This window comes from Schistocerca piceifrons, chromosome 11 (assembly GCF_021461385.2).
Source record: "Schistocerca piceifrons isolate TAMUIC-IGC-003096 chromosome 11, iqSchPice1.1, whole genome shotgun sequence".
NCBI classification, from domain to species: domain Eukaryota; kingdom Metazoa; phylum Arthropoda; class Insecta; order Orthoptera; family Acrididae; genus Schistocerca; species Schistocerca piceifrons.
In genome coordinates this window covers 40,528,623-40,556,621 of record NC_060148.1, presented here as the reverse complement: position 1 = coordinate 40,556,621, position 27,999 = coordinate 40,528,623, and the positions used below count along the sequence as shown (strand labels likewise).

The 27,999-nt window shown below is 39.0% G+C and overlaps 1 protein-coding gene across 2 annotated transcripts in view; it reads right to left on the bottom strand.

Annotated features, from left to right (window-relative positions):
- Window positions 1-27,999, bottom strand: part of LOC124720070 — a 51,572-nt gene that overhangs the window by 21,617 nt on the left and 1,956 nt on the right. The window contains exon 2 of one of the 2 annotated variants that reach the window (XM_047245337.1): window positions 22,380-22,627. The exons of the other annotated variant lie outside the window; for it this stretch is intronic. Within the exon in view, the coding sequence (XP_047101293.1) occupies window positions 22,380-22,473 (94 nt within the window). The 5' untranslated portion in view covers window positions 22,474-22,627. The remainder of the gene's footprint in view (window positions 1-22,379; window positions 22,628-27,999) is intronic. 2 annotated transcript variants of the gene reach the window in all.

Sequence of the window (27,999 nt, the reverse complement as noted above, 5' to 3'; positions counted from 1 at the left end):
AATCATACATTTTTTACAGAGACTGCAGTGTAATACGCACTGTACCATGCAGCCACAGTTACAATATGTGCTGAAAATGTTTTCCACACGCCTCAACGCACGTTCTGTCGCACACGTTAGCATCGGCCAGGATGCATCCGAACGGTGTCAAAGGCAGTACGAATACGCTGCTTCAGAGTCTCCAGATCGGGAATGGGTTCTGCATGCACAACACTTTTGAGATGGCCCCATAAGCAGAAATCGCACGGGTCGAGATCCGGTGAACAAGCAGGCCGTGTAACTGGACCCCGTCGTCCGATCAATTCCGCAGGGAAGACACGACTGAGATGCGTTCGGATGTTGACAGCAAAGTGGGCTGGAGCACCACCGTGTAGCTGCCACATAACCCTTTGTATCATCAATGGCACCCTCCCATGTTACCATTCCGGCATTACACAGCCCTCTATTCCACCAAAGCGCTCACAGTCTTTTTACTTATCTCCTTCACCACTAAGCTGCCCCCCCCCCCCCCCCCAATCCCTGTATGCTCTCAGAAGCAGCACGTCACTATCCCACCCCCCACCACGCCTTCCCTCCCCGGCCCTGCCCCAGCCTCTTCCTTACCCCCACCACCTGGCTGCTCACCCTGTCACGTGCCGCTTCTCGCAGTCTGGGCTCAGCTGTCAGAGACTGTGGTCTTGATGTGTGCTTTGCACGTGTGTGTATGTTGCCCATTTCCAATGAAGGCCACGTTTGCTGAAAGCTTCCTTTCCGACAGTCTTTTTGTTGTGCCTATCTGTGACTCAGCATCTCCACTTTGTGGCGAGTAGCGCCTATTCTGTTCGTGATGTTGTCACATTCCGTGCTGGATTTTCCACTGTTTGACATCTGATGACTCTAAATAAATTCTCAATAAATTTCTATATCATTCCAAAGTCCTTTTTGACTCACCCTGTACATATTACCCAACTTCCACAGCTTAATTCTCAATTGTAGCTCTGTTTTAGCAGTTTTGACAGCTGAACAGTACAGAGGCGGAAGCTGTGACATTCCATCCGCTGTCTACTGTGATGACTACTCTCTGAGATGCCACCACCAACAAGGGAACCTCCCCATCGCACCCCCCTCAGATTTAGTTATAAGCCGGCACAGTGGATAGGCCTTGAAAAACTGAACACAGATCAATCGAGAAAACAGGAAGAAGTTGTGTGGAACTATGAAAAAAATGAGCAAAATATACATACCGAGTAGTCCGTGCGCAACATAGGCAACATCAATGACGATAATAGCTCAGGAGCGCCGTGGTCCCGTGGTTAGCGTGAGCAGCTCCGAAACGAGTAGTCCTTGGTTCAAGTCTTCCCTCGAGTGAAAAGTTTAATTTTTTATTTTCAGACAATTATCTAAGATCAGGCACTCACACATAATCAACTTCGCTCTCCAAAATTCCAGGGCATGTTCAGATATGCTTGGACATATGCACGATTTGACGGTCTACACACGGAAAAATTTGAAAACGTTAAAAACATATGTTTTGACAGAGCACAGGGAAAACTGTGCGACTGTGAAACTGTTGCATTCATTTGTTGCAGTTCATGTGACAAACTCTTATGTTTTCATCACTTTTTTGGGAGTGATTATCACATCCACAAGAAAACCTAAATCGGGCAAGGTAGAAGAAACTTTTTACCCATTCGCCAAGTATACAAATTAGGTGGGTTGACAACATTTTCCTGTCATGTGACGCACATGCCGTCACCAGTGTCGTATAGAATATATCAGACTGTTTTCCTGGGGAGAAATCAGTTGACCTATGACATTGCGATCAAATGTTTTTGGTTCCCATTGGAGAGGCACGTCCTTTCGTCTACTAATCGCACGGTTTTGCGGTGCGGTCGCAAAACAGACACTAAACTTATTACAGTGAGCAGAGACGTCAATGAATGAACGGACAGATCATAACTTTGCGAAAATAAAGAAAGTAAATTTTTCACTCGAGGGAAGACTTGAACCAAGGGCCTCTCATTCCGGAGTTCCTCATGCTAACCACATGACCACGGCACTGCTGGGGTCTTAGTATCCTTAATGTTGCCTATCTTCCGCATGGACTACTCAGTTTGTATAATTTGCTTATTTTTTTCATAGTTCCACACAACTTCTTCCTGTTTTCTCGATTGATCTGTGTTCAGTTTTTCAAGGCCTATCCACTGTGCCAACTTATAACTAAATCTGAGGGGGGTGCGATGGGGAGGTTCCCTTGCAAGTATATCTGACAGTCTCTGCTGCCGAGAGCTGCTGCTGTTGCCTCATCCTCGCTTTCACTGATCGGAACACTGCAGTGCCTCACAACACCAGGCCTTTGCAGACTTCATTAATGGCTCACAGTGAGTTGTTCTACCATCATTATTCTGGGACAAAGAACTAACTCAGTAATTGCAGACCCCCCTTCGCCCCCCCCTCCCCCCCAACTCAACTCTTAACTATGAGCAGTCTACAGCAACACAAGCAGATATCTCCCAGAGAGGCTGTCACATAACACTTCACGACTACAGCCCTATCACACAGAGCTGTCGGTTGCTTTTCCGGGCTGCAGTCTACAGCATCAATGAGAGCACCCTCGTAATCCACTAGCTGTTGTTGCAGCACGGGCTACACTACCCATGTAGCTTGCCATAACATCACGAGATGTGCGCCTTCTTTGATGAGACTGAGACGCGTCTGTATTGGTGCACACCGGTGAGGCCAGCATCCTTCTACTAACTGAAACTGCTGGCAGTCACTTACAAGGAAACCTCCCCATCGCACCCCCCTCAGATTTAGTTATAAGTTGGCACAGTGGACAGGCCTTGAAAAACTGAACACAGATCAATCGAGAAAACGGGAAGAAGTTGTGTGGAACTATGGAAAAAATAAGTAAAATATACAAACTGAGCAGTCCATGTGCAAGATAAGCAATATCAAGCAGAGTGTCAGCGCAGGAGCGCGGTGGTCCTGTGGTTAGCGTGAACGACTGCGGAACGAGATGTCCATGGTTCAAGTCTTCCCTCGGTTGAAAATTTTACTTTATTTATTTTCGCAAAGTTATGATCTGTCAGTTCGTTCATTGACATCTCTGTTCACTGTAATAAGTTCAGTGTCTGTGTTTTGCGACCGCACCGCAAAACCGTGCGATTAGTAGACGAAAGTACGTTCCTCTCCAATGGGAACCGAAAACATTTGATCGCAAGGTCAAAGGTCAACCGATTCCTCCACAGGAAAACAAATCTGATATATTCTATACGACACTGGTGACGGCATGTGCGTCACATGACAAAAATATGTTGTCGACCCACCTAACTTGTACACTTGGCGAATGGGTAAAAAGATCTTCTACCTTGCCCAATTTAGGTTTTCTTGTGGATGTGAGAATAACTCCCAAAAAAGTGATGAAAACATAAGAGTTTGTCACATAAACTGCAACAAATGAATGTAACAGTTTCACAGTCACACAGTTTTCCCTGTGCTCTGTCAAAACATATGTTTTTAACGTTTTCCAATTTTTTCCGTGTGTAGACCGTCAAATCTTGCATATGTCCAAGCAAATCTGAACATGTCCTGGAATTTTCGAGAGCGAAGTTGATTGTGTGCGTGCCTGAACTTTGATAATTGACACACGTCAATTGCTAGAAAATAAAAAAGTTAAAATTTTTACTCGAAGGAAGACTTGAAACGAGGTCCTCTTGTACCGCAGTTGTTTACGCTAACCACGAGACCACGGCGCTGCTCAGAACATATTGTCCTTCATGCGTCTCATGTTACACATCGACTACTCAATTTGTATATTTTCCTTATTTTTTTCATAGTTCGACAAAACTTCTTCCTGTTTTATCGATTGATCTGTGTTCAGTTTTTCAAGGCCTATCCACTGTGCCAACTTATAACTAAATCTGAGGGGGGTGCGATGGGGAGGTTCCCTTGTTAGTAAAGGCCCGTCCACACGCAATGCTCTGTCTGCGCAAATGTCTGCGCACATCGCATCTGCGCAGACAGATCGTTGCGTGTGGACAGAAGATTTGCACCGACCTGAGGTGTGTGCAAACCTGGAAGTTGGAGTTGGAGGTTTGAGCGAAACCTCTCAAATCTGTGGGTTCAAACCACATCTGCGCAGACAAGTTGGAGCGTGTGGACAGGAGATCGTCGCAAATCTGGCGCGAAACAGCTGTTTGCTCAGTCGTAGTGTTTGTATTTGTGCGCACAGGGCATTAAAATGGCCGATACTCGTCAGTGTTCTCGAGAGTTTGTAAGTGAATTCATTGAAATATATAGAAACCACCCACGTTTGTGGAAGATTAAAAGTAAAGAATATAGTGACCGAGACAAAAAGACAGCAGCATACAATGCTCTAATTGAAAAATTGCGGGCAGTTGACACCTCGGCAAACAGAGAAACAGTAATAAAAAAATAAATTCGTTGCGAACTGTTTACCGAAAAGAGTTATCCAAAGTTCAGAAATCTAGAAGATCTGGTGTAGGAGTAGATCAAGAATACCAGCCAACGTTATGGTATCTGCTTGGCTATCTTAGTGATTAAGAAACGCCAAGACCAAGCAGGAGCACAATTGAAAATGAAATTGGAGTGTCAATGTGCGAGGAGATGGAACACGAGGTAATGTAAAACAATATATTTCAAATACATTTATCAAAAGTTTATTCAAAAGAATATATTAGTGTGCAAACATAATAGAAAATTAACTGCTGTTATAAAAAGAACTCATCCTTCAGGACATCGTTAATAGCTTCACATGTGTTGGGTACTATTTCACTCAATGCTTGTTTCGATATTGCAGTTGAAAATTCCAAATCCTTGTAGCTCCTTCCTGTTGCTAGGAATCGTAATGTTACCGCCAGCCGTTCATGAGGAGAAATTGCCCTTCTCACACAAGTATTTTTTTCTCACAATATGAGGGGTTACAAGCTTTAAGAGATAATTATAAGTTTCGTCATCCATCCGCAAATAATTTTGCCAGTCGCTAGGTTCGCCCTGCAACTCTCGCAGTAAATTTACGTGAGAAAACTGCTTTCACTTTAGCAGCCACTGTCTACACCATTTTGACTGCTTTCTCTGTTTCTTGTGGTTGGTCTGAATGTTTTTTGCAACACAAGTTGCGAACACAGACCACAACAGAACTTCCTCCATTTCTATATTTCAAAATAACTGAATTAAATTTTTGACGTTTACGGGGAGCGTTGTCACTTGCCACTGATATTTCTTTTCTACACAGACAGATGGCAGGCGAGTAGTAGATTGGGATTTGTGTCGTGTAAACACACCAAATTTGCAGTGATCTTTTGCATGTACAGACATCTGCGCCGATGTCTGCGCAGACAGATCATTGCGTGTGGACCGGGCTTAAGACAACTGTGTACCTCTAATCAGTAAATGTCTATTCTGATAACTGTATCTTACTAGTGTGTTTTAGGGTTCGTCAGACCACACTCCACACATCATCATCATATCATCATCATCATCATCCTGATGACTGTAACGACTGCAGTCCTGGACCTCTGTAATACATTAAAAGTGTCATTCCAGGAAACTTTAACTAGCTACAAATGGCACAAACAGCCTTCACTAAAATTAACAGAATAAAAAAACTCTAAAAACCAAAACTCCGTATGTTGGAATTTCAAACAAAATGTGGGAAAATTACTTACTACATAATGTCTTCAGTTATAGGTGGGGTGATCAGAAACAGTCTGGAAAGCTAGCAAAGGTGTTTCAGAGGAGGCTGTGCTGGAAAGTATCTGTTAAGAAAAAAATTTGTTACACTGCACTGGTTCTGAGTTAATTAGCACTGAAGTTAGCCAAACAGGACATTTCACACGCAAATTAAAGTGGTCCACCATATACAATTAGTGTCAGTTGTTCTTATATTGTAGATAATAGCACATGCTCAGACTTTGGCTCGGGTTCGATGCTAACTACTACAATCCCAGGTCCAATTTTTGTTTATCGCTCTCTTGTTCAGTTTCAGGAAACTGAACGAAGAAGACATTTGGAGACACTGTCTCTGGATAATGTCAGTGCTAAGTAACTCTAAAATGGCACAACTCATCAAATTTTTTCCTTAACGATTATTCTTCAGCACAATGCTTCCATAACAACTTTACAAACTTCTCAGACTGTTTCTGATCACCCTGCATGAAATGCATCAATGCTGAAGGGAATGTTCCCTCAACACATTAAAATATACAATTTTTAAACCTCTTTGTGAGAAAGGTGACAAAAAAAAGACTTAAATAACGATCATTTAGTTTCATTACTGAAGTCTTTTTCCAAAATATTATTGTAAGTAATGCACTCAAGGTTGGTCTCACATTTAAGTGGAAACAATTAATTAACACATCACAGTTTGGGTTCCAGAAGGGTTGCTCGACTAAGAATGCTATTCATACATTCACTTATCAAATATTGCCGTATTAAACAATAAAATATCACGAGTTGGAATTTTTGTGATCTTTCTCAGATGTTCAACTGCATAAATCGTGTCACTCCTTAGAAAAACTTTAGTTTTATATAACTGATGACTTCACACAGCTCGTTTGAATTATACATCACAAACAGAATGTAAAACATTGTTCTTAATAACTGTAGAAAAACAATAACTACAGACACAGTAATACCTTCTTGTTCACAACATCCCGTAGCTCACAAACATGCAGCTTTCCACTCAATGGTACACTGTCTCATATCCATCCCAATGTCCAGAGATGATTTTAAAGCAGAGTTAGATACAATAAAATTTATTGCCACTGCCAGTGGCTACAGTCCAGTTGTTATTGACCACATCTTGAACAGGGAAAAAATGGAAAATTATACCCCTCCTCTATGCCCAACCTGCTTCCCCATCCACTGTCTGCAAGAAATGGTGTACACTACCGTTTCTAGGTGAGGTATCACAGATTTTAGCCAAAGCACTGAAAGCCTGCAAGTATAGGCTTTCGTACTATGTTAAGAATGACACCCTAGTGTGTTTTTAATAGCAAAGATAAGATCCAGTTATTAGCCAACAGTGAGGTATACAAAATCACCTGTTCTGATTGTGACAAATTTTACATCGGTCAGTCAGGCAGACATATGGCAACTAGTCTGGCTGAACATGAACGCAGCTGGAGGTTGCAGAATTCTGACTCCGCATTTGTTGAACTTTTACTGACTGAGGTTCACGACTACCAGCCAGTGCCCCCCGTACTTCACTTAGCAAACAAAGGCTATAAACTTAACCTGCTGGAAGCCCTGGAAATTAACAAACATCTTGCTCACAGTCCAGATCTAATCCTAAATGACCAGACACAGCTCAACAGTTCCCCTCTCCTAAACTTTATATAATCATATCTGTTGTTCATTACTTCCCACACTGTCTGTTCCTACATATTCCCATTTTCCTGTATTCATTAAGCTCTTTTGTTTTATTGAAGTTGTCTATGTATTCCATATAGAATTTAGTTTCAATAGTTAAGGCTTTCTTTTCACTGGTACTTTTATTACTGTCCATGTTTAACACCTCTTGCAGTTGTCTCATCAAATATTGTTCATTTATTTAATGCAAACTGTTACATAGCCACTGTTTTGAATACAATGTTAATATGCAGTACCACCACACTCTCACAGATTGCATTTAGTGTATGTTCCCTCAAACACCTAAATTTTTGTGCATTTATTAATTTCTGTTTATCTAACTGATACTGCTTAAGTTCCTTATGTATTCTGTAGTTACTCTGATAATTGTTTCTTCTTATAATTGGTTTGTGTATCACTCTCCATGTTTTATACCTCCTGATGTAGCCTTGTCAAATACTAATTTTATTAGTTTTGTTTATTAATAGAAACTGTTATGTAGGCATGGTGTTCCTATTTTGTGTTAAAGTTTTCCCTGTCTACTCCATTTTTATTTATTTACTGTTTAATTTTTACAGTTTCATTGCATTACCACCACACTGTCGAAGATGTTACTTACTGTATGTTTTTCCTTCAGTCTACACGTGTTACTTTTCTTCCAATGTTGTTTGCAAACATTGTAACTTCTTGGGTAACAATACTCAGTAAATGTCTGAAGATGGCCTTTTAAGCCGAAAACCGGTTAACACAATAAAAGTAATACTGTAGAACAAAAGCAAACTGGTGCTTTTCATTTGTTAACTAACTCTGTTGGAAGGAGAGAAAATTTCCATAACAGGAGAAACCATAGAGGGAGTCCTACGAGGTTGAATTTTGGGTACACATTTATTCCTTATTATAAAAGAATGACATCCCACTTAACATTCGTGAAGCAGAATTGGTACTTTTTGCAGATATTAGTGTTATAATAAATCGTATTAGCGAGAAAGCAAGAGAGATTGTTAATGTTGTTTGCGAATTACGTGTTTCTCTAAAAATGAACTCTCCCTAAATTTAGAGAAAAGTCAGTTCTGTACAAAATATAGCTTCATACTGACAATTTATGTAGCACATTAACAGCAGGCAGTACACAGGATAGAATGCTCCAGATTTATGGGTGTACATATTGATGAAAACTTGAATTAGCAGAACCATATTACTGAACTGCACAACCTCCTGACATACATACAGAAAGTATGGCAAGATGGCAGTGAAAAAAGGTTCACGAAAATCGAGTTCCGCGAAAAAGGTAAAAAAGAATGAGTCTTTATGTATTCAGTGCAAAAAAAGTATTGTCGTTCAACCTGGAAAATGTTACGCTGCGAAGTTAATGCAAAAACTGCAAACGAAATCATTACAAGATCAAAATCTAGTGAAAAAACGGTGGCAAATGCAAATTCAGTGACATCGATATGTAAACATTGGGATGATTTTCGTCTCATTTTAACTGCAAAAAAAAGTGAAATCAATGAACTTAAAAGGACTGTAGCCTTATTGGAGAAACAGCTGCAACATCTTGGCTGTAAAACTCAACAAACAGAGCATCGTCTGAACCTGGAAGAAATATCGGCTACAAGTGATGTAATCAAAGGAAGAACGACTGTGGAAACCAGCACAAAACTTGGAAATAATAAAGTAAGTGCATCAAATAGTTATAATGACTACTGTGATTCCACAAACAATGTCATTCAGAAACATATGAGTCCAGATAATAATTACAAACAACAACAGCCGTGCACTGTAAATTTTTCGCACGTCTCTCATCCTAAACAAAGAAATGTGATTAAAAAATCGGTTGACTGGCCTCAAGTGAGCAAACAAGAACAAAAAGTGTTGATTTTTGCCGATAATCATGGACGTCAGATAGCAGAAAAGGTAGCAGATACACAAACTAACGCAAGTGTCCAAGTCTTTGTCAAACCAGGAGCAGGCATTGCAGAAGTGACAAAAACAGTGGTGAAAACCTTAACCCAAAAGAATGTGTCATAATTTGTGCAGGTGCGAATGATGTTGCCAGAGATAAAGGTAGTGAACTCATCACTGTTCTTGAAAGTGTGCTACCCAAATTAGGCAACACAAATGTAGCTGTTGTAAATCAACCACACAGATACGACCTACCTCCTTGGTCATGTGTAAATAAATTAATAGAAAGAGTGAACAAAGAGATAGATGCTGTATGCAAAAAGTTTCTGTATGTGAACTTAATAAATGTAAGCATGTTAGACAGGTCCATGCACACCAGCCATGACCTTCATTTAAATCACGGTGGGGAAACAATTTTTGGTTGAAGAAATCTGTTGTCTAGCAAATTTTAGTCACAACAGGCATAATATAGAAGCAGTCCAAAGTACTTTGGACAAATGGGTCATAAAGAAGGATGTGATGTGTTATAAAAAGGGCGAAAGACATTTTTTTAGGGAAGTAGACTGTATCACAAAAAATGTGATGCAGACTTAAATTGCAAATATAGACTGAAGATTGTACACCAGAATGTACAGTCATTAACAAAGAAAGTTGATGAAATAAATATACTCCTCAATAGTGAATGGAAAGCTGTTTCAGTGTTATGTTTTTGTGAGCATTGGTTACAAAATAGGTATTTCCAGTACTTAAAAATATTGCATTTTAACCTTGCAAACTGCTTTTGTAGAGTGTAATCAAAACATGGGGGAACTTGTATATATGTAAAAGAAAATGTAGATTATAAGACTATAGCATCTGTTTGTAAACTTGGTTGAGAAAGAGACTTTGAAATCTCAGCTGTTGAGTTAATGTCTGAAAAAACTTATTTTATGTGTGTATAGATCTCCCGTTAGCAATATAAGGGTTTTTTTTTTTTTTTTTTTTTTTTCCCAAAAAAATTGGACCTTACTTTAGGCAAATTCAAGACAACTGGGAAAAACAGTGGTACTATGTGGTGATTTTAATATTGACTTTTTTAAATATTATAAAAGCCTACAATCTTTGTCTGACTCTTAGCTCCGCAACACATGTAACAAAAGCTAGTGTCGCTCTCCTTGATCAGGTATGTGTAAACATGGACAAGTATACATCAGAAAACTTTGATACCGGCTATAGTGCCCACCTTTCCCAATTACTGACCATACCTGTAAATAACATTTCGAGCAGTATAGAAAATGTTATCCATAAAAGGATTTATAGTCGGAAAAATGTTGAATACTTCGAGTACCTAATCAGCGAACAATCTTGGAGAGAAGTATATGATACCACTAATACCAACAAAAAGATTAACATTTTTTGAACATTTTCAAGCATAATTTTGACATAGCTTTTCCACGAAGGAAAGTAATTTCCAAAAGCACAGATTGATTCAAAAACTGGATTACACCAGGCATCAGAGTATCTTGTAAAAGGAAGTGGGAACTTTTTCTGCAGTCAAAAATTCACAGCAGTCCAGAATTTATTAATTATTTCAAAAAATACAAGCTAGTCTTGAACATGTCATAAAAGAGGCAAAAATTAAGGAAAATGACAAATATATTATGAAGTCATCCAATAAAACTAAGTCCATGTGGAAAGCTGTGCAGGATCTTACGGGGAAGAAGACAGCTCACAAAAATATTGTGATATCATATGATGGGAAGAATGTCACTAACTCTAGGGCAGTTGCAAACAGTTTCAATTCTTACTATGCAACTGTTGCTGGAAAATTAGTGAAGGAAAAATTTGGAAATCCACCTAATACAACATGGAAAGAACTTTCAGCTATTGAAATAAATAATATATCCATGTTTCTCAGTCCAGTAAGCCCAACAGAGCTCCTAAATACCATTCATTCACTGAAGAGTAAGTATTCAACTGGTACTGATGATATTCCAGGTTATATTATAAAAATAACAGCAAGACAAATATTTTCACCTTTATTGGACATATGCAATTCATCCTTATCATGTGGTGTCTTTCTTCAGCAACTGAATATGGCAAAAGTAATACCCCTAGATAAAAAAGGAGATCATCAATGTATGGGTAACTATATGCCTGTGTCTCTATTGTCAGGGTTTTTGAAAATTACTGAAAAAGTGTTCCTTTCAAAACTAATTACATTCTTCGACAAGAATAATATTATTATTTCTGGATGTCAACATGGCTTCAGACCACAGAGATCAATTGAAACTGCCACTTTCTATCTGATAAACCATGTCTTAAATGCAGTGAACAACCACAGAAATATCTCAGGTTTATTCTTGGACCTAACAAAAGCTTTTGATGTGATTGATCATTCTATACTCCTGAGGAAACTTGAATGATATGGTGTAAGAGGTGTGCCAAATCATATTTGGAATATCACTCTCAGGTAACTGAAATTAAGTACATGGAAGGAAATGAACTCCAGGTACACCTTTCAGAACCATGTGGACTAAGTCATGGTGTTCCACAGGGCTCCATTTTAGGTCCCTTTCTTTTTTTTGGTCTACATTAATGATTTGCCATCACACGTTAGGGATTCTGAACCTGTACTGTTTGCAGATGACACCAGTCTATTGATTGAAGGGAATAAAGAAGAAAATTTTACTGCATCTGCAAAAGATATTACAAAAGCAGTGTCTGAATGGTTTACCAGAAACAGGCTAATAGTTAATCCCCACCACACTGATCAAAATAAAAATCCGGCACAACCAGTAATATGTATAGATAACTGAAACATTAGTTCTGGCAATGAAACTAAATTTCTTGGGATTCATATCCAGGAAAATCTTAAATGGAGCACTCACATCACAGCCCTAAATTCGAAACTAGCAAAAATGAGCTATGCAGTAAGAATTCTCTGCAACATTACTAGCGCAGAAACAGTTAGGGCTGTATACTTTGCTCGTGTACATTCAATACTGAAGTACGGTATCATTTTCTGGGGAAATGTACATCAGGCCATAACAGTTTTCAAGAAACAAAAGGCAATTATAAGAATAATGAAACAAGTGAGCAGCAGAAAATCATGCAAACCTTTCTTTAAAGATCTAATGATCCTACCCCTTCGCTGCATTTATATACTAGTAGTAGTCACGTATGTCAAAAAAAGCATTAAGAAAAGAAAACGTTTTTCCTCAAAACAAAAGTGTCCATGATCACAGTACCAGGTCAGTGACATACATGTTAATCATTGTAACACCACATTATGCCAAAAAGGGTATATCATGCGGGAACAAAACTTTACAACACATTACCAAGACATATAAAATCTGTTCCTGAACTAAAATTTTTTAAAAAGGTTGTGACATCCTACCTTCTGAAAAACTGCTACTATTCAATCTCACAGTATCTTACGCAAGAAAAAAAATGTAATTTGTATCTTTAATTGTAGAAATAAGTTATAAATATACAGTATTTCAAAAATTTGTAATTATTAACTGTATAGATTCAATTTGTCATAAAAAGTTATAAAATGTATGTCTGAATTTGAAAAACCAATACCTAAAAAGGTTTTCTGTCCAATATCCTGTGTACAATATATGTACTGAAAAAGAGATTTATATGGACAAATAAATAAATAAATAAATAAATAAATGCATATATCTAAAAACAAAGATGATGTGACTTACCAAACGAAAGAGACACACAAATAAACACAAACACACACACAAAATTCAAGCTTTCACAACCAACGTTGCTTCATCAGGAAAGAGGGAAAGAGAGGGAAAGATGAAAGGATGTGGGTTTTAAGGGAGACGGTAAGGAGTCATTCCAATCCTGGGAACGGAAAGACTTACCTTAGGGGGAGAAAAGGACAGGTATACACTCGTGCACACACACACACACACACACACACACATATCCAGCCGCACATATACAGACACAAGCAGACATTCGTAAAGGCAAAGAGTTTGGGCAGAGATGTCAGTCGAGGCGGAAGTACAGAGGCAAAGATGTTGTTGAATGACAGGTGAGGTATGAGCAGCGGCAACTTGAAATTAACGGAGGTTGATGCCTGGTGGGTAACGGGAAGAGAGTATATACTGCAGGGCAAGTTCCCATCTCCGGAGTTCTGACAGGTTGGTGTTAGTGGGAAGTACCGTATTTACTCGAATCTAAGCCACAGTTTTTTCCAGTTTTTGTAATCCAAAAAACTGCCTGCAGCTTAGAATCAAGTGCAGAGTAAGCAGAAGTTCTGAAAATTGTTGGTAGGTGCCGCCACAACTAACTTCTTGCATCCTACACAGGCATGCTTTGCAGGCACAAAGATAAATACTGGCACCAAAATCACTGCTTCAGTAAATAAATTTAAAAAAAGTTGGAAGACGAGCTTTTTTTCTCCGCCTCAAGTTTCGACCACTGCATTTTCATAAATTATCCAACGACGTAAATACAAATTCTGTATTGTTCATCTTCGAATGTAGCAGCATTTCAATGTATTGCGAAAATCCGACTGGCAAGACTGTTTGGAATGTTTGTCAATATGGCCAACTCTACGTTCTGATTTTTTTCCTACCTGTGAGAAGAGATGCTTGCTAATAGGAACTTTCATGAATTGTGAATCACATGCAGTATTCCCTTCACCATAAAAATAATACGAATATAAACATTTTGCCATGTATTCTTTCATGTTTGCTGCTGTCTCATTTAAATCCTGTCTGCGTAATAAACTACAACACTAGAGTGAGACAACAGCAAACAAGAATATACATATCATGTCACGTTTATATTCATATTATTCTTATGCCTAATAGTGATAGTCAGAAATGAAGCACGGCAACTGACTAGATTTTTAACTCTAAGATGACTAATTTCTGTGCAAACTGTAATATACTAAAGAGGCGTCTGCAAAGATTTTCAAACGGAGAAAAATTTTCGCTAAACTCTCGTTCAGAACATCCTCTATGATAAGCAGTCTATTATTTGGTTCTTGTTGATCATTATCAAAGAAAGCAGCAGTGTAAGTAACAACAAATAGCAGTCTCTTGCCATTGTTTCACTTATGAGACAATTCCACTCTCTCCTTCTTTTTTTTTTTTTTTTTTAATTGTAAGCGGCGGTAGCGTGCTCAAAAGCAAGCCATGCCGCGAGCGGCGACAGGCCGTAAACACTCATTATCAGAATGCGACAAACAATGCACGACACAGTACAATAACGCATTATCAGCTTAGTGACGTAAACACTTACAACAATGGCACCTATCAGATCAAAGAAAAATAAGCAATCAATTCAAACCAGACGAAGCACGTGAAAAAACCGCCTGCGGCTTAGAATCGAGTGCAAAGTAAGCAGAAGTTCTGAAAATTGTTGGTAGGTGCCGCCACTACTAACTTCTTTCGTCGAATATATGTAGCACTACACAGGCATGCCTGACGCGTAGCAATGGCTACCTGGTAAAGCTTAACTGCTAAGCTTAAGACTCGAACTAAACTACCGTACCTGTATCGTCATTCATTCGACCTAAATTGTGTCTCATATTACAATGGACCAACTTTGTTTTGCTTTGGAGGTGCGGCCAAAAACTTCTCTCTCCCCTTGAATTTCAAGTCTCAAGTTTCAGGTGCGGCTTAGATTCGGGAAAATTTGTTTTCCTTGATTTGGAGTCTCATTTTTCGAGTGCGGCTGAGATTCGAGTGCGGCTGAGATTCGAGTGCGGCTGAGATTCGAGTGCGGCTGAGATTCGAGTGCGGCTGAGATTCGAGTGCGGCTGAGATTCGAGTGCGGCTGAGATTCGAGTGCGGCTGAGATTCGAGTGCGGCTGAGATTCGAGTGCGGCTGAGATTCGAGTGCGGCTGAGATTCGAGTGCGGCTGAGATTCGAGTGCGGCTGAGATTCGAGTGCGGCTGAGATTCGAGTGCGGCTGAGATTCGAGTAAATACGGTATCCAGATAACCTGGATGGTGTAACACTGCGCTAAGATGTGGTGGCCATGCACCAAGGCATTTTTAGCCACAGGGTTTAGCCTTGGTGGACGGCCAGCACATCTTGGCACAGTGTTACACCGTCCGGGTTATCTGGATACTTCCCACTAACACCAACCTGTCAGAACTCCGGAGATGGAAACTTGCCCTTCAGTATATCCTCTCTTCCCATTATCCACCAGGCCACAACCTCCGCTAATTTCAAGTTGCCGCCACTCATACCTCACCTGTCATTCAACAACATCTTTGCCTCTGTACTTCTGCCTCGACTGACATCTCTGCCCAAACTCTTTGCCTTTGCAAATGTCTGCTTGTGTCTGTATATGTGCGGATGGATATGTGTGTGTGTGTGTGTGTGTGTGTGTGTGTGTGTGTGTGTGTGTGTGTGGGCGCGCGCGCGCTAGTGTATACCTGTCCTTTTCTCCCCCTAAGGTAAGTCTTTCCGCTCCCGGGATTGGAATGACTCCTTACCCTCTCCCTTAAAACCCACATCCTTTCGTCTTTCCCTATCCTTCCCTCTTTCCTGATGAAGCAACCGTTGGATGTGAAAGCTTGAATTTATGTGTGTGTGTGTGTGTGTGTGTGTGTGTGTGTGTGTGTGTGTCTATCAACATGCCAACACTTTCGTTTAGTAGGTTACATCATTTTTGTTTTTAGATATATTTTTCCCACGTGGAATGTTTCCCTCTATTAAATGTATGCATATTCGTATATGTAAACATTCCGCACTGGTATGATTTACCTCCCTGGTCATGTGTGAACCCAGACATCAGAGCTGCAAAATGAACAGCTCTCGAACATATGCAATCAGTTTACAAATGGGAATGTTCTGGGAATCCATAGTATTGGCCAATGATTCCATGCTACACATGGTCTTCATTTGAATGGCTTTGGGAAAGTTCAAAACTCAAAAAATAGTCTAAACCATCACATTTAATTCTCTCGTGCCAGATACAAGAAAAGTTATAAAACATGTTATATCTCCCACGGCAAAAAAAAAGGATATAGTGATTATTTGCTGCTGCAGCATATTCCTGTAGTATTATTTTGTTTTATTTTAGGGTGCAAAAGCAACTAGGATCATACATGCCCACATCAGAACCTTGGAATACTAATATGAGAAAGCAGTTAAAAACGACTACACGTTCAGCCCAATCGATGGGGTAAAACAAGAACAAGGACTTCCTCTTGGAAAAAGAGGTCCACAAAATACGCCATAGAGAAATGGGGGTTGCGAACTACGGATTAAATGTCCTTCACCATACTGCTACGACAGATTCCTGTGGTAGTTAACACCCTCCAAGAAAGTCTTTTTTTTTTAGACCAGAGGATGAAAGTTACAGAGTAAATGTTGCACCCTTTAATAACAATTTAGCTCAGGTGAAATCTAAAGTTACGAAACCTGTCACATGGACAACAGATTACCTGCATAGCTTAAAAATATTTAACCAAAATATAAGAAGCATTTTAAATAAAGAACTACTGCTTTCTGTTCAAGGAACTGCTGACGCAGATTAAACTTTTGCTGATGTGTTCTCTCTAACTGAATATTACCTGTTGTTGTTGTTGTTGTTGTTGTTGTTGTTGTCTTCAGTCCTGAGACTTGGTTTGATGCTACTCCATTCTGTGCAAGCTTCTTCATCTCGCAGTACGTACTGCTGCCTACATCCTTCTGAATTTGCTTAGTGTATTCATCTCTTGGTCTCCCTCTACGATTTTTACCCTCCACGCTGCCCTCCAATACTAAATTGGTGATCCCTCGATGCCTCAGAACGTGTCCTACCAATCGATCCCTTCTTCTAGTTATGTTGTGCCACAAACTCCTCTTGTTCCCAATTCTATTCAATACCTCCTCATTAGCTTTGTGATGTACCCATCTAATCTTCAGCATTCTTCTGTAGCACAACATTTCGAAAGCTTCTATTCTCTTCTTGTCCAAACTATTTATTGTCCATGTTTCACTTCCATACATGGCTACTGTCAGAAACGACTTCCTGACACTTAAATCTATACTCAATGTTAACAAATTTCTCTTCTTCAGAAACGCTTTCCTTGCCATTGCCAGTCTACATTTTATATCCTCTCTACTTCGACCATCATCAGTTATTTTGCTCCCCAAATAGCAAAACTCCTTTACTACTTTAAGTGTCTCATTTTCTAATCTAATTCCCTCAGCATCACCCGACTTAATTCGACTACATTCCATTATCCTCGTTTTGCTTTTGTTGATGTTCATCTTATATCCTCCTTTCAAGACACCATCCATTCCGTTCAACTGCTCTTGCAAGTCCTTTGCTGTCTCTGACAGAATTACAATGTCATCGGCGAACCTCAAAGTTTTTACTTCTTGTCCAGGAATTTTAATACCTACTCCGAATTTTTCTTTTGTTTCCTTTACTGCTTGCTCAATATACAGATTGAATAACATCGGGGAGAGGCTACAACCCTGTCTCACTCCCTTCCCAACCACTGCTTCCCTTTCATGCCCCTCGACTCTTATAACTGCCATCTGGTTTCTGTACAAATTGTAAATAGCCTTTCGCTCCCTGTATTTTACCCCTGCCAACTTCAGAATTTGAAAGAGTATTCCAGTCAACATTGTCAAAAGCTTTCTCTAAGTCTACAAATGCTAGAAACGTAGGTCTGCCTTTTCTTAATCTAGCTTCTAAGATTAGTGTCGAGGCCCGGTGCGGCAGCCAGCCTGTTGATGGTTTTTAAGGTGGTTTTCCATCTGCCTTGGTGATTGCGGGCTGGTTCCCCTTATTCCACTTCAGTTACAATGTGTCGGCGATTGCTGCGCAAACACTAGCTCCACGCACGCGTACACCATAGTTACTCTACCACACAAACATTTGGGGCTACACTCGTCTGGTATGAGACGTTCCAGGGGGTGGGGGTGTCCACTAGGGGCCGAACCGCACACAATAACCCTGGGTTTGATGTGAGGCGGTGGTGGGGTGCGTGGACTGCTGTGGCCTGTTGTGGGGTTGTGAACCACTGAGGGCTACGGCAGGACAAAGCCTGTCCGTCATGTCTAGGTCCCCAGTCTAATACACACAATACACTATAGGATCAACTTAAGCCAAGGTGGGGTGGCAATTTTTATACACAATACTCGCATATCACAAACCATACACGTAGCTCAGTACTTTACTGAACAACATTTTGAATACTGTGGCTTCAAATTAGGACTGGAAACTCAGTTTCTCAAAATAATTGCAGTTTTGAGGGCACCTAGGGGAAATATTAGAAAGTTTCTCTCGCAGCTAGAGTTCGTTCTTAAAAATTTAATAGGAATAACAGTCACATTACACTATGTAGTATGTAGTGATCACTATGTTAATTTTCTTTCAAATAGTAAAACTAATGAACAACTTGATTCATTGTTGTCAACTTTCAACCTACTCCTGATGGTCTCATTGGTATCAAGAGTATATGGGTACTGCAAGACCTTGCTTGGTAATGTGTTCCTGGATGCCACAAATTACAATTACATAAAAACACAAAAAATAATAAATGGTCTGACTGATCACAATGGTCAACTGACAACCTTCAAACTCTCCAGTAGGAAAACAGTAAAAGATCACAACCTGGTAACCATGTTAGAATAATGAACCTGGAATCCGCTAGCTTGTACAGGAACAGTTTACACCATGGACAATGGGAGGAAGTTTACCAGGCAGTTACAATGAATGACAAATTCAATTCATCTCTCACCTTATTTCTCAAACATTTTGAAACCTGCTTCCCCCAAAGACAGATTAAAATGAAATCAACCTGCTGTGGAAGGAAGAGTGGATAACAGCAGGCATCAAAATATCATGTGCTTAAAAAAAAAAAAGACAGAGAGAGAGACTTTTATATAGAACAAAGGGCTAGTACAAACCTAGCAGTGAAATTACATAAGAAAGAATACTATAAAATTCTAACATGTGTAACTGGGAAGACCAAACAAATATATTATACAGAAGAAATTAACAAGTAAACAATGAAGTAAAAACTATATGGAACATTGTACAAAGTGAGACAAATAGGAACATAAAATGCGAACAAGTAGGGGCTCCACACTACTCTGGTAGTGGTTCAGCCAAGTATAACCAGAAAGTTGCTGCCTCTGACTTTAATAACTTTTTTCCTCACTGTAGCTGAAAGAACAGGGAACCATAATAAATAGTTTCTCACAGAAGCCATAGAACTACTATCACATGCAAAACACAACAAATATAGCACTTCACTTCAAAAGCACTATATCATCCAATGCAACCATTCTGCCTAAAGGAGCCACTGGCCCCATAAGATTGTCAATTACAACAATCTTATGTGTGTGTTCTGCACCCACTTTTGATCTATCCAGATAATAAATTTGTCTATAACTGATTGTTGCTTAAAAGCTCTGTGTCTTCTGGATACGATAGAATATCAACTAGGATTTTAAAGTCACATGCAGACTTAATCAGTCAAATATCATGCATGTATGAAACCAATCAATGAAAATTGGGACATTTGCAGATAGGCTGAAGCATGCCCATCCAGAAAAGTGGAACACAGTTTGTCTTTTGTAAGGGATGCTCCACAGAGAGCTATATTTAGAAAATGTGTGTGAATTCCTAAGGGACCAAACTGCTGAGGTCATTCGTCCCTAGACTTCCGCCTACTTAAACTAACTTATGCCAAGAACAACACACGCACCCATGCTCGAGGGAGGACTCGAACCTCCAGCGGGAGGGGCCTCGCAATACGTGACATGGCGCCTCAGACTGTACGGCCACTCTGCACGGCCCATATTTTGTCTAACAGGTGAAACTCTAGATGAATTAAATCTCAGGAGGAGATCTTTTGTGGCTTTGCCAAAGCTTTCAACTGTGTTGATCGTAACATATTACTAAAAATGCTTCCAGACTATGGTATCAAGGGTAAATCGTTGACATGGCAGAATTTTATTTACTCAACAGGAAGCAAAGAGTCATCTTAATGGAAGCAGACTTGGAATCCCCCAGGGCTCGACCTTGGCCCACTGATTTTCCTAATCTACATTTATGATCTGTCAGTTACAGTTCATGACAGACTAAAAATAGTCATGTTTGCGGATGATACGACTATTCTGATCAAGGGCCAGTTCCACACTGCAGGATACAGCCCTGAGAGTCTCTAACCAAGTACGCAAACGATACACAGCAAATCGCCTAATTCTAAATTTTTCAAAAATCAACGTTATACAGTTTCGGAGAGGGGGAGGGGGGGGGGGGGGGGGGGGGGGAACACAAACCTCCAAGTTCCTGAAATGGAGATCAACAACCAAAAAATTTATGAAACCACACATACAATCAACTAAGCTGGAAAGAGCAAATTGGTCAGCTGTTCAAAAACTTTGCACAGAGTGTTTTGCCCTGAGTTCTCACCTTGTTGACAGAAATATTGCTTTTGTCCTATTTTGCAGATTTCCATTCTGTATTCTCTTATGGTATCTTCTGGGGAAATGCTATAGGGGTTGAAAAAGTCTTTCAAACTACAAAAACAAGCAGTGAGATTAATGTGTGGGGTTGTAACAGAACATCCTGCAGAGATATTTAAGATTCTCAGGATACTTCCCATTACCAATCAATATACATACACGCAATGACGATGTTTGTACCCAGCACCAAGGAATTATTATTATAAAACAAAAAAACTAACATTCACAAGCGTAACAAAAGACGGGGGAAAATTTCCACCAAGACCTGCAACTCTCACAAAAGTCCATGGTGGAGTAACTGAGAAATAAAAGTATGTAACAAGCTTCCCATCAATTTAAAAAAGGAAATTAGTAACATAAAGGTTTTCAGAAGGAAACTAAAATCACTCTTCAGAGAAACTTATTATAAAATGAATGAATTTCTAGAGTAATAAAGCATCCTTTTGAGTAAAAATAGATGAAACTACTTACATTAAAAAAGAAAAAACTTCGTACAAGAATTTTTTTTATTATGTCATGAAGACAAATGTGTATTCCTAACATAAATTATAACAATAAAATGTGCACCACCACTTATTCTACACTATTAAGTATTCACTCTACCTTACTTATGTAATAAAGATAAAAATTATGTATTTTAATTTAAATCATAATGACAAAATGTAAACTTAATTTATTTGTAGCACTGGAATAAAAATGGGTACTTCATTTGTTTTACTATTTAAGCATCCACTTGAACAGATACCATTAAAAATGCAGGTTGTAACATTGTCCACAACCAATCATTAATAGAAAAGTATTTGTATGGTATATAAAATGTTCACATAATTTTGTATTAGTTCACTTGGCTTGCCCTATGCTACTAGTACACCCTTTGTACAATATGTAATCAACAGGACCAAATTTAAAAATATCAAATCAAACCCACTCTTGTGGAATAATTTTCTGCAGTAACTCATGAATTAGAAAGAATGTACTAACCACAAAAAAGTGAACCATAAGAACAATATGTAGTCTTCACCCACAATCATCACATAGGCACCTCTTCAAAGAGTTGTGCATTTTAACTGCACCATCACAATACATACAGTCACTAATGATACTACTAATAAATAAGCCATCACCATCTGATAAGATTTACAGCGTGCACACACACACACACACACACACACACACACACAACATTAGAGAAGAAAAAGACTTTATTGCCCGTTCTTGAAGCTGGTAGTAGCTCAGAAAGGAGTTCAATACGCAGAAATAAAAAAAATTCAGCACTTACCCAACAGCCTAACTTAACTCACAGGTAGCAAAGCAAGTTGTAAATCTAATCTAAAATCATCTCTCCTGGACAACTCCTATTCCAGGGAATAATTTATATTTAAAAGCTGGTATCCTCTAAAAAATGTCCCAGATTTCAATGCAGCTATAGAAGTAGGACTAAAAAAATAAAATGTTCATTAATGTTAACATTAACCATGTATACATATCCTGTAAACCATATTATTCCATATCATTTTGATAAAACAACTGTTCAAACGATCTATCGAATATGCAACTAACTTAGCAGCATACAAATCCTTCAGACAAAGCATTTACGTAACTCCACAGAGACTACTATCAGCTTTCAACATACTGGCAAAGTAAGGCTCTATCTAATACAGATATTAGACTTGAGTAGAATTTACCTTTTGGCTTCCTGTTATTCCGATAAACTGTAGGAGTGGCTACTGAAGTATTCTTTGGCTTTGTTTTCAAACGTTTGGAGGTTTTCCTTTTCATGTCTTATGTTCACTGGCAGCCTAAACACCTTTGCACATAAGAAGCTCCATTCACAACCCGAGACAGGAATGCATTGTCCATACAGAAATTATCTGCAGGGTTGAGGCACCACTTATGGCCTTTTTATCGAAATTCGAGATAGGCTATCTGTTTACTATGGGAAAAAAGTTTACAAACTAATTCAGAATATCATAAACACTTTTTCCAACATCTATACATTACAGCTATATAGGAACAAGGGTTCTAAGTTTTATAGCAACAGAAATAAGGAAATACTGAATACAAGATAGCATATTTCCTCAGTTTTGGCCACACTAACTCTAGCTATTGTCATTTATTTCCCAAGTTTAGGCTATTGAGTATTATAACAAAACTGGTGTTCTAAATAATTGTAGAATCAATTTGCCAGTAAGTTATTTTGTTCTTTATACAAGCACATAAGAGAAACATGCATAAATGAGATAAAAAGTTGCAGCAACTAGTGGAACAATTGTTGTTGTTATTGTTGTATCTTCAGTCCAAGGTCTAGTTTGATGCAGCTCTTCATACTACTCCATCATGTGCAAGCCTCTCCACCTCTGGGTAACTACTACAACCAACACCCTTCTGAATCTGCTTAATGTATTCATCTCTTGGTCCCCTCTATGATTTTTACCCCCCCCCCCCCCCCCCCATGCTTCCCTCCGGAATTAAACTGGTGATCCCTTGATGCCTCAGAATGTGTTCTGCTAACCAATCCCTTATTACAGTCACATTGTACCACAAATTTCTCTTCTCCCCAATTCTATTCAGTACCTCCTTGTTAGTTACGCAATGTACCCATGGGTAGAAAGACAATTAACACAATATATTGTGATAATTTGCCTAAAAACGATCCAATTCTCCTTTTGGAGCCAGAAAAAAGAGGTTTCATCCATATTAAAAACTCTGTTAGGGTCATTTAATATATCCTTATCTTTCAGAGTTTTAGATACTTCCTGGAACCAATTTCTTATTTCTCTTCAGCAATACAAGCTGTAGCCCCATTAATACTTGTTGGAATTGTGTGAACAATATATTTTATGTGAGACAGCAGCAAAGTGCATCATGTGGAATATAATAAACTTCTCTGGTGCTACTGTATGCTCCGAGTTTTATGTATATAATGTAATGTTCCTCGGTTGTAGTGTTCGATGTATTTTACCTGGAAGTGCAAATATCGTTACTGGCACTAAATGTATTTTACTCACTATTACTTATTCAGCTGTGTTGACTCTAATAGGTTATGGACCCAGGGATGCATTTAGAATAAGTATATACATAATATAATAGTGAGAAAGTATTGGAAAAGTTCCAAGTAGTGCACTTGCGTGAAGTATGAGTTATGAACGCAACTCTTTTGTACTGTTCTTCGGTCTTATTCTTTACGTCAAGGAAGATCAAAGTTACCGTTAAAATGAGCACGGCACAAATTCCACAGATTGAAAGACTTATGGGTCACGAAAACTATGCAACACAGAAATTTGCAGTAGAAGTGTATTTACATTTGGACAACCTATGGGATGTGGTGGATGAGACAATGAAATCCACAGATCAGAATTATTCAAGTAAGGATAGGAAAGCAAAATCAAAGTTGATATTACTAGCTGACCCAGCGAATTATGTTCACGTTGAAAAATCCGCGACAGCGAAAGAAGTCTGGGACAAATTACAAAGTGCATTTGAGGATAGAGGTCTTACAAGGAAAGTAGGATTATTACGTGAGTTAATTACCACTCAGCTGGACAAATGCAAGAGTGTAGACGAATACGTCAACAAAACAATAGCCACATCGAACCGACTGAGAAACATTGAGTTTGAGACTGCTGACGAATGGATAGGGTCACTACTGTGGATAGGGTCACTACTGTTGGCAGGTGCATATGATTATGGGAGTGGAAAGCTCAGGTATAACGATCACGGGCGACAGTGTCAAAGTGAAAATCCTACAGGATGTAAAGAGTACTTCAAGCTGTCATGCATTTGAGTAGTATCTGCTCTTTATTCAAGAAACAAAGAGAAGAACTCAGTGAGGTGCTATAGATGTCAGAAAAAGGGGCATATTGCATCTCAGTGCAGAGGAAAAAAAAGAGAGAAAAAAAAACCAAGGTCAGACACGCAGAAAAAGAGGTATATTGCTGATAGCCCTGAGAGGGGGGGGACCAATAATAAAGGTAAGGCAATCTCATGTTTTCATTCTCTTGGAGATGTGGGTAATAGTCAACTGGAATGGATTTTAGACTCAGGTGCATCTGTGCATACTGTTAAAGACAAATCTCTTCTTTATGATGTTAAAGATAAGACTCGTATGGGAATATCTACTGTTGATGGCAGCAAGCTCCAGAGTCAATGGTGAACCCCATATGGTTACAGCACATGATGTTCATTATGTAAAAAATGTTGCGATTAACCTACTGCCATAACGGGAAATTGTCAAGAAGGGAAATAAGTCATTTTTGACATGCAAGGAGCAAGAGTAACCAACGAAAATGGTGAAGGAACACTACAGCAAGTAATGAAAGGGGTATTTTTAAGTTGGATACCATTGACAGTAAACATAAACATGTTAGTCCTTCAGTATACTCAGCAGAAGGTTTTTTATAGCACTGCAGACTTCAACGCCTAAATAGAAAGAGTGTCTTTAATAAGAGATATGGTAAAGGGAAAACAGAATTGTAGTGTATCCAAGGACCCTTGTGAGATATGCATAAAAGGAAAACAAGTGAAGCTACCTTTTACAACTAGCAAATCTACAGAGGTATTACAGTTAATCCGTACAGATATATGTGGCCTGACGGAGTGCGAATGCACAGGTGGGAGTTGTTATTTTCTTACATTTATTGATGATTATTCACGATATACTCATGTTTATTTTCTTAGTTCCAAAGACCAAGTGAGTGACATTTTTGAGGAATATCTTAACATGGTCGAAAGGTTGACGGGAAAGAAGATTAAGATCATCAGGTCTGATAATGGGAGAGAATATATTGACCAGAAATTGAAGACACTTCTGGCAAAAATGGGAATTGGGTATCAAACTACCATAAGATACAGCCAATCTCAAAATGGGGTTGCTGAGAAGGGTAATAGGACCACTGTCGATGATAACTGATGCTGGATTATAAAAAGATTATTGGGCAGAGGCAGTATCAACAGCTGTATATTTCGTCAATAGAGCAACTACAAAAGCATGAAGGAATAAAAACCCCTATGAGATATGGGTAGGAAGGAAACCTGATCCTAGCAATCTAAGGGTTTTTGGATGTGATGCAATGGCACACATTCCAAAACAGCGAAAATGGGACCCAAAGGCTAAAAAGCATATTTTTGTAGGCTATTGTGAGAATTCAAGGGGCTACCAATTAATGGATCCATTGAATGAAAGGATAGTTACTAGGAGAGATGTAGTATTCTTTGAAAATAGAAAGGACTCTGAAGAGGACAACTACTACTAAGTTAACTGCACCTAGTTCCAAGAGTGAAACCTTATGTGAAGAAAGAGAAAGTGAAGAACAGGAAGAGGATAGTCAAAGGCAAGTGGGGACTATTTATTACGACAATGACTCAGAGGACAAACAAAAGGAAGATAACAATGTAAGGCGTTCTTCTCACATACCAAAACTGAAAGAATATCTGTATTTTGAGATGTATGCAGGTCGGTCTTTTAATGATGAGCCAGCAACAGCAGAAGCAGCAATGAGTGGCCCGAACTCTCAAGAATGAAAAGAAGCGATGGAGAGGGAATTGGAATCTTTATCTCACAACGAAACCTTTGAATTGAAGAGCCCTGAAAATTCATCACCAACATATAAAGCACAACTTGTAATAAAAGGATATTTGCAAAAACAAGGGGTAGATTCCAAAGAAATAGTCAAGTATGCCTCATTTGAGAATTTTTTAGCCTTGGCCGCAAAACGAAATTTAACAATTCATCATATGGATGTAAAAACAGCATATTTAAATAGGAAATTGGAGGAGGAGGCATATGTCATTCCATCAAGAGAAGCCATGAAACCAGATCTGAAATGGAAAATATTTGGTGTTTGCAAAAAAGTATTTATGGACCAAACAGAGTGCACATTGTTGGAATCTATGTCTACATAAAACTCAAATATGAGTATGAAGCAATCTCAGGCAGATCCCAGTATACACTATAAAAGGGGAAGAGAAGGGATGATAATAATTATAATGACAATATGGGTGGATGATTGCTTTATCCTGACTGAAAACTAAAGGCAAATCAGAATTTTTAAGAAATAGCTGCAAACCAAGTTTAAGGTGCATGATTTGAGAGAATTTAAACATTATTGAGATATGCAGATCACTAAGGATGAAGAGAGACAAGAATTGAGCCTAAATCAATCATCATACATATAAAAAATTTTAAAAGAAATTTGGCATGAGTGACTGTAAACACATAAATACTCCAATGGAAGTAGGAGTGAAGTTAAATGTAAATGAGACAGCTGTGGAATGTGATAAGAATGTTCCATATTTAGAAGCAGTAGGGAGCCTGTTATATTTGTCTCAAACGTAACGACTTGACATTGCTTTTGCCACAAACTCAGCGAGCAGATATTGCCAAGACCCAAAGGAAAAGCACTGGAAAGCTGTGAAAAGGATACTCCAATATCTAAGATATAAGTAAACCGCGAATTAAGATACCACAGAGAAAGTAATGCAAAACTAGAAGGTTACAGCAATGCGGACTGGGGGAGTGAATTGGGAGATACGCACTCCACTACTGGCTGCTGCTTTAATGATCTTCTGTGACAATAAAGGAGCCATTAACCTAGCTAAAATTGATGTCACTAGTGCTACAACGAAACATATTGACATAAGCGCCAATTTTATTCGGGACGACACAGAGCGACAGAACATCGCTGTGGGCTACCTCCGCACAAAAGACATGTTGGCTGACCTTCTGATAAAACCCTTACACAAAGAGAAGTTTGAAAAGATTGTGAGGCTACTTGGTTTTATCCTGTGACGGCACGCCCACAAAATATATGTTGGGGAGGGGGGGGAGGGAGGTGTTGGAAATGTGTAAACAATATATTTCGTGTGAGACATCAGCAAAGTGCATCACGTGGAATACAATAAACCTCTCTGGTACTATTGGACACTCTGAGTTAGAGTTTTATGTGTATAATGTAATGTTCCTTGGTTGCTGTGTTTGATGTATTTTACCTTTTTACCTACAAGTGCAAATACAGTTATCGGCACTCAATGTATTTTACTCACTATTACTTATTCAACTGTGCTGACTCTAACAATACTTGGCATCTTGACAAAACTTTGTGCATCTTAAAAAAGACAAATATCTCTTTTTTCCAGGTTAGTTACTTTCATGTTCCATGGATCATTTTGCATGATAAATCATCAAGATGTGTAACTAGTCATTTTACATTCATATTGCAAATTAATTTGTACATCTATTTGTACTCTAAACACCACCACCACCACCACCACCACCACCACCACCACCACCACCACCACCCCCCCCCC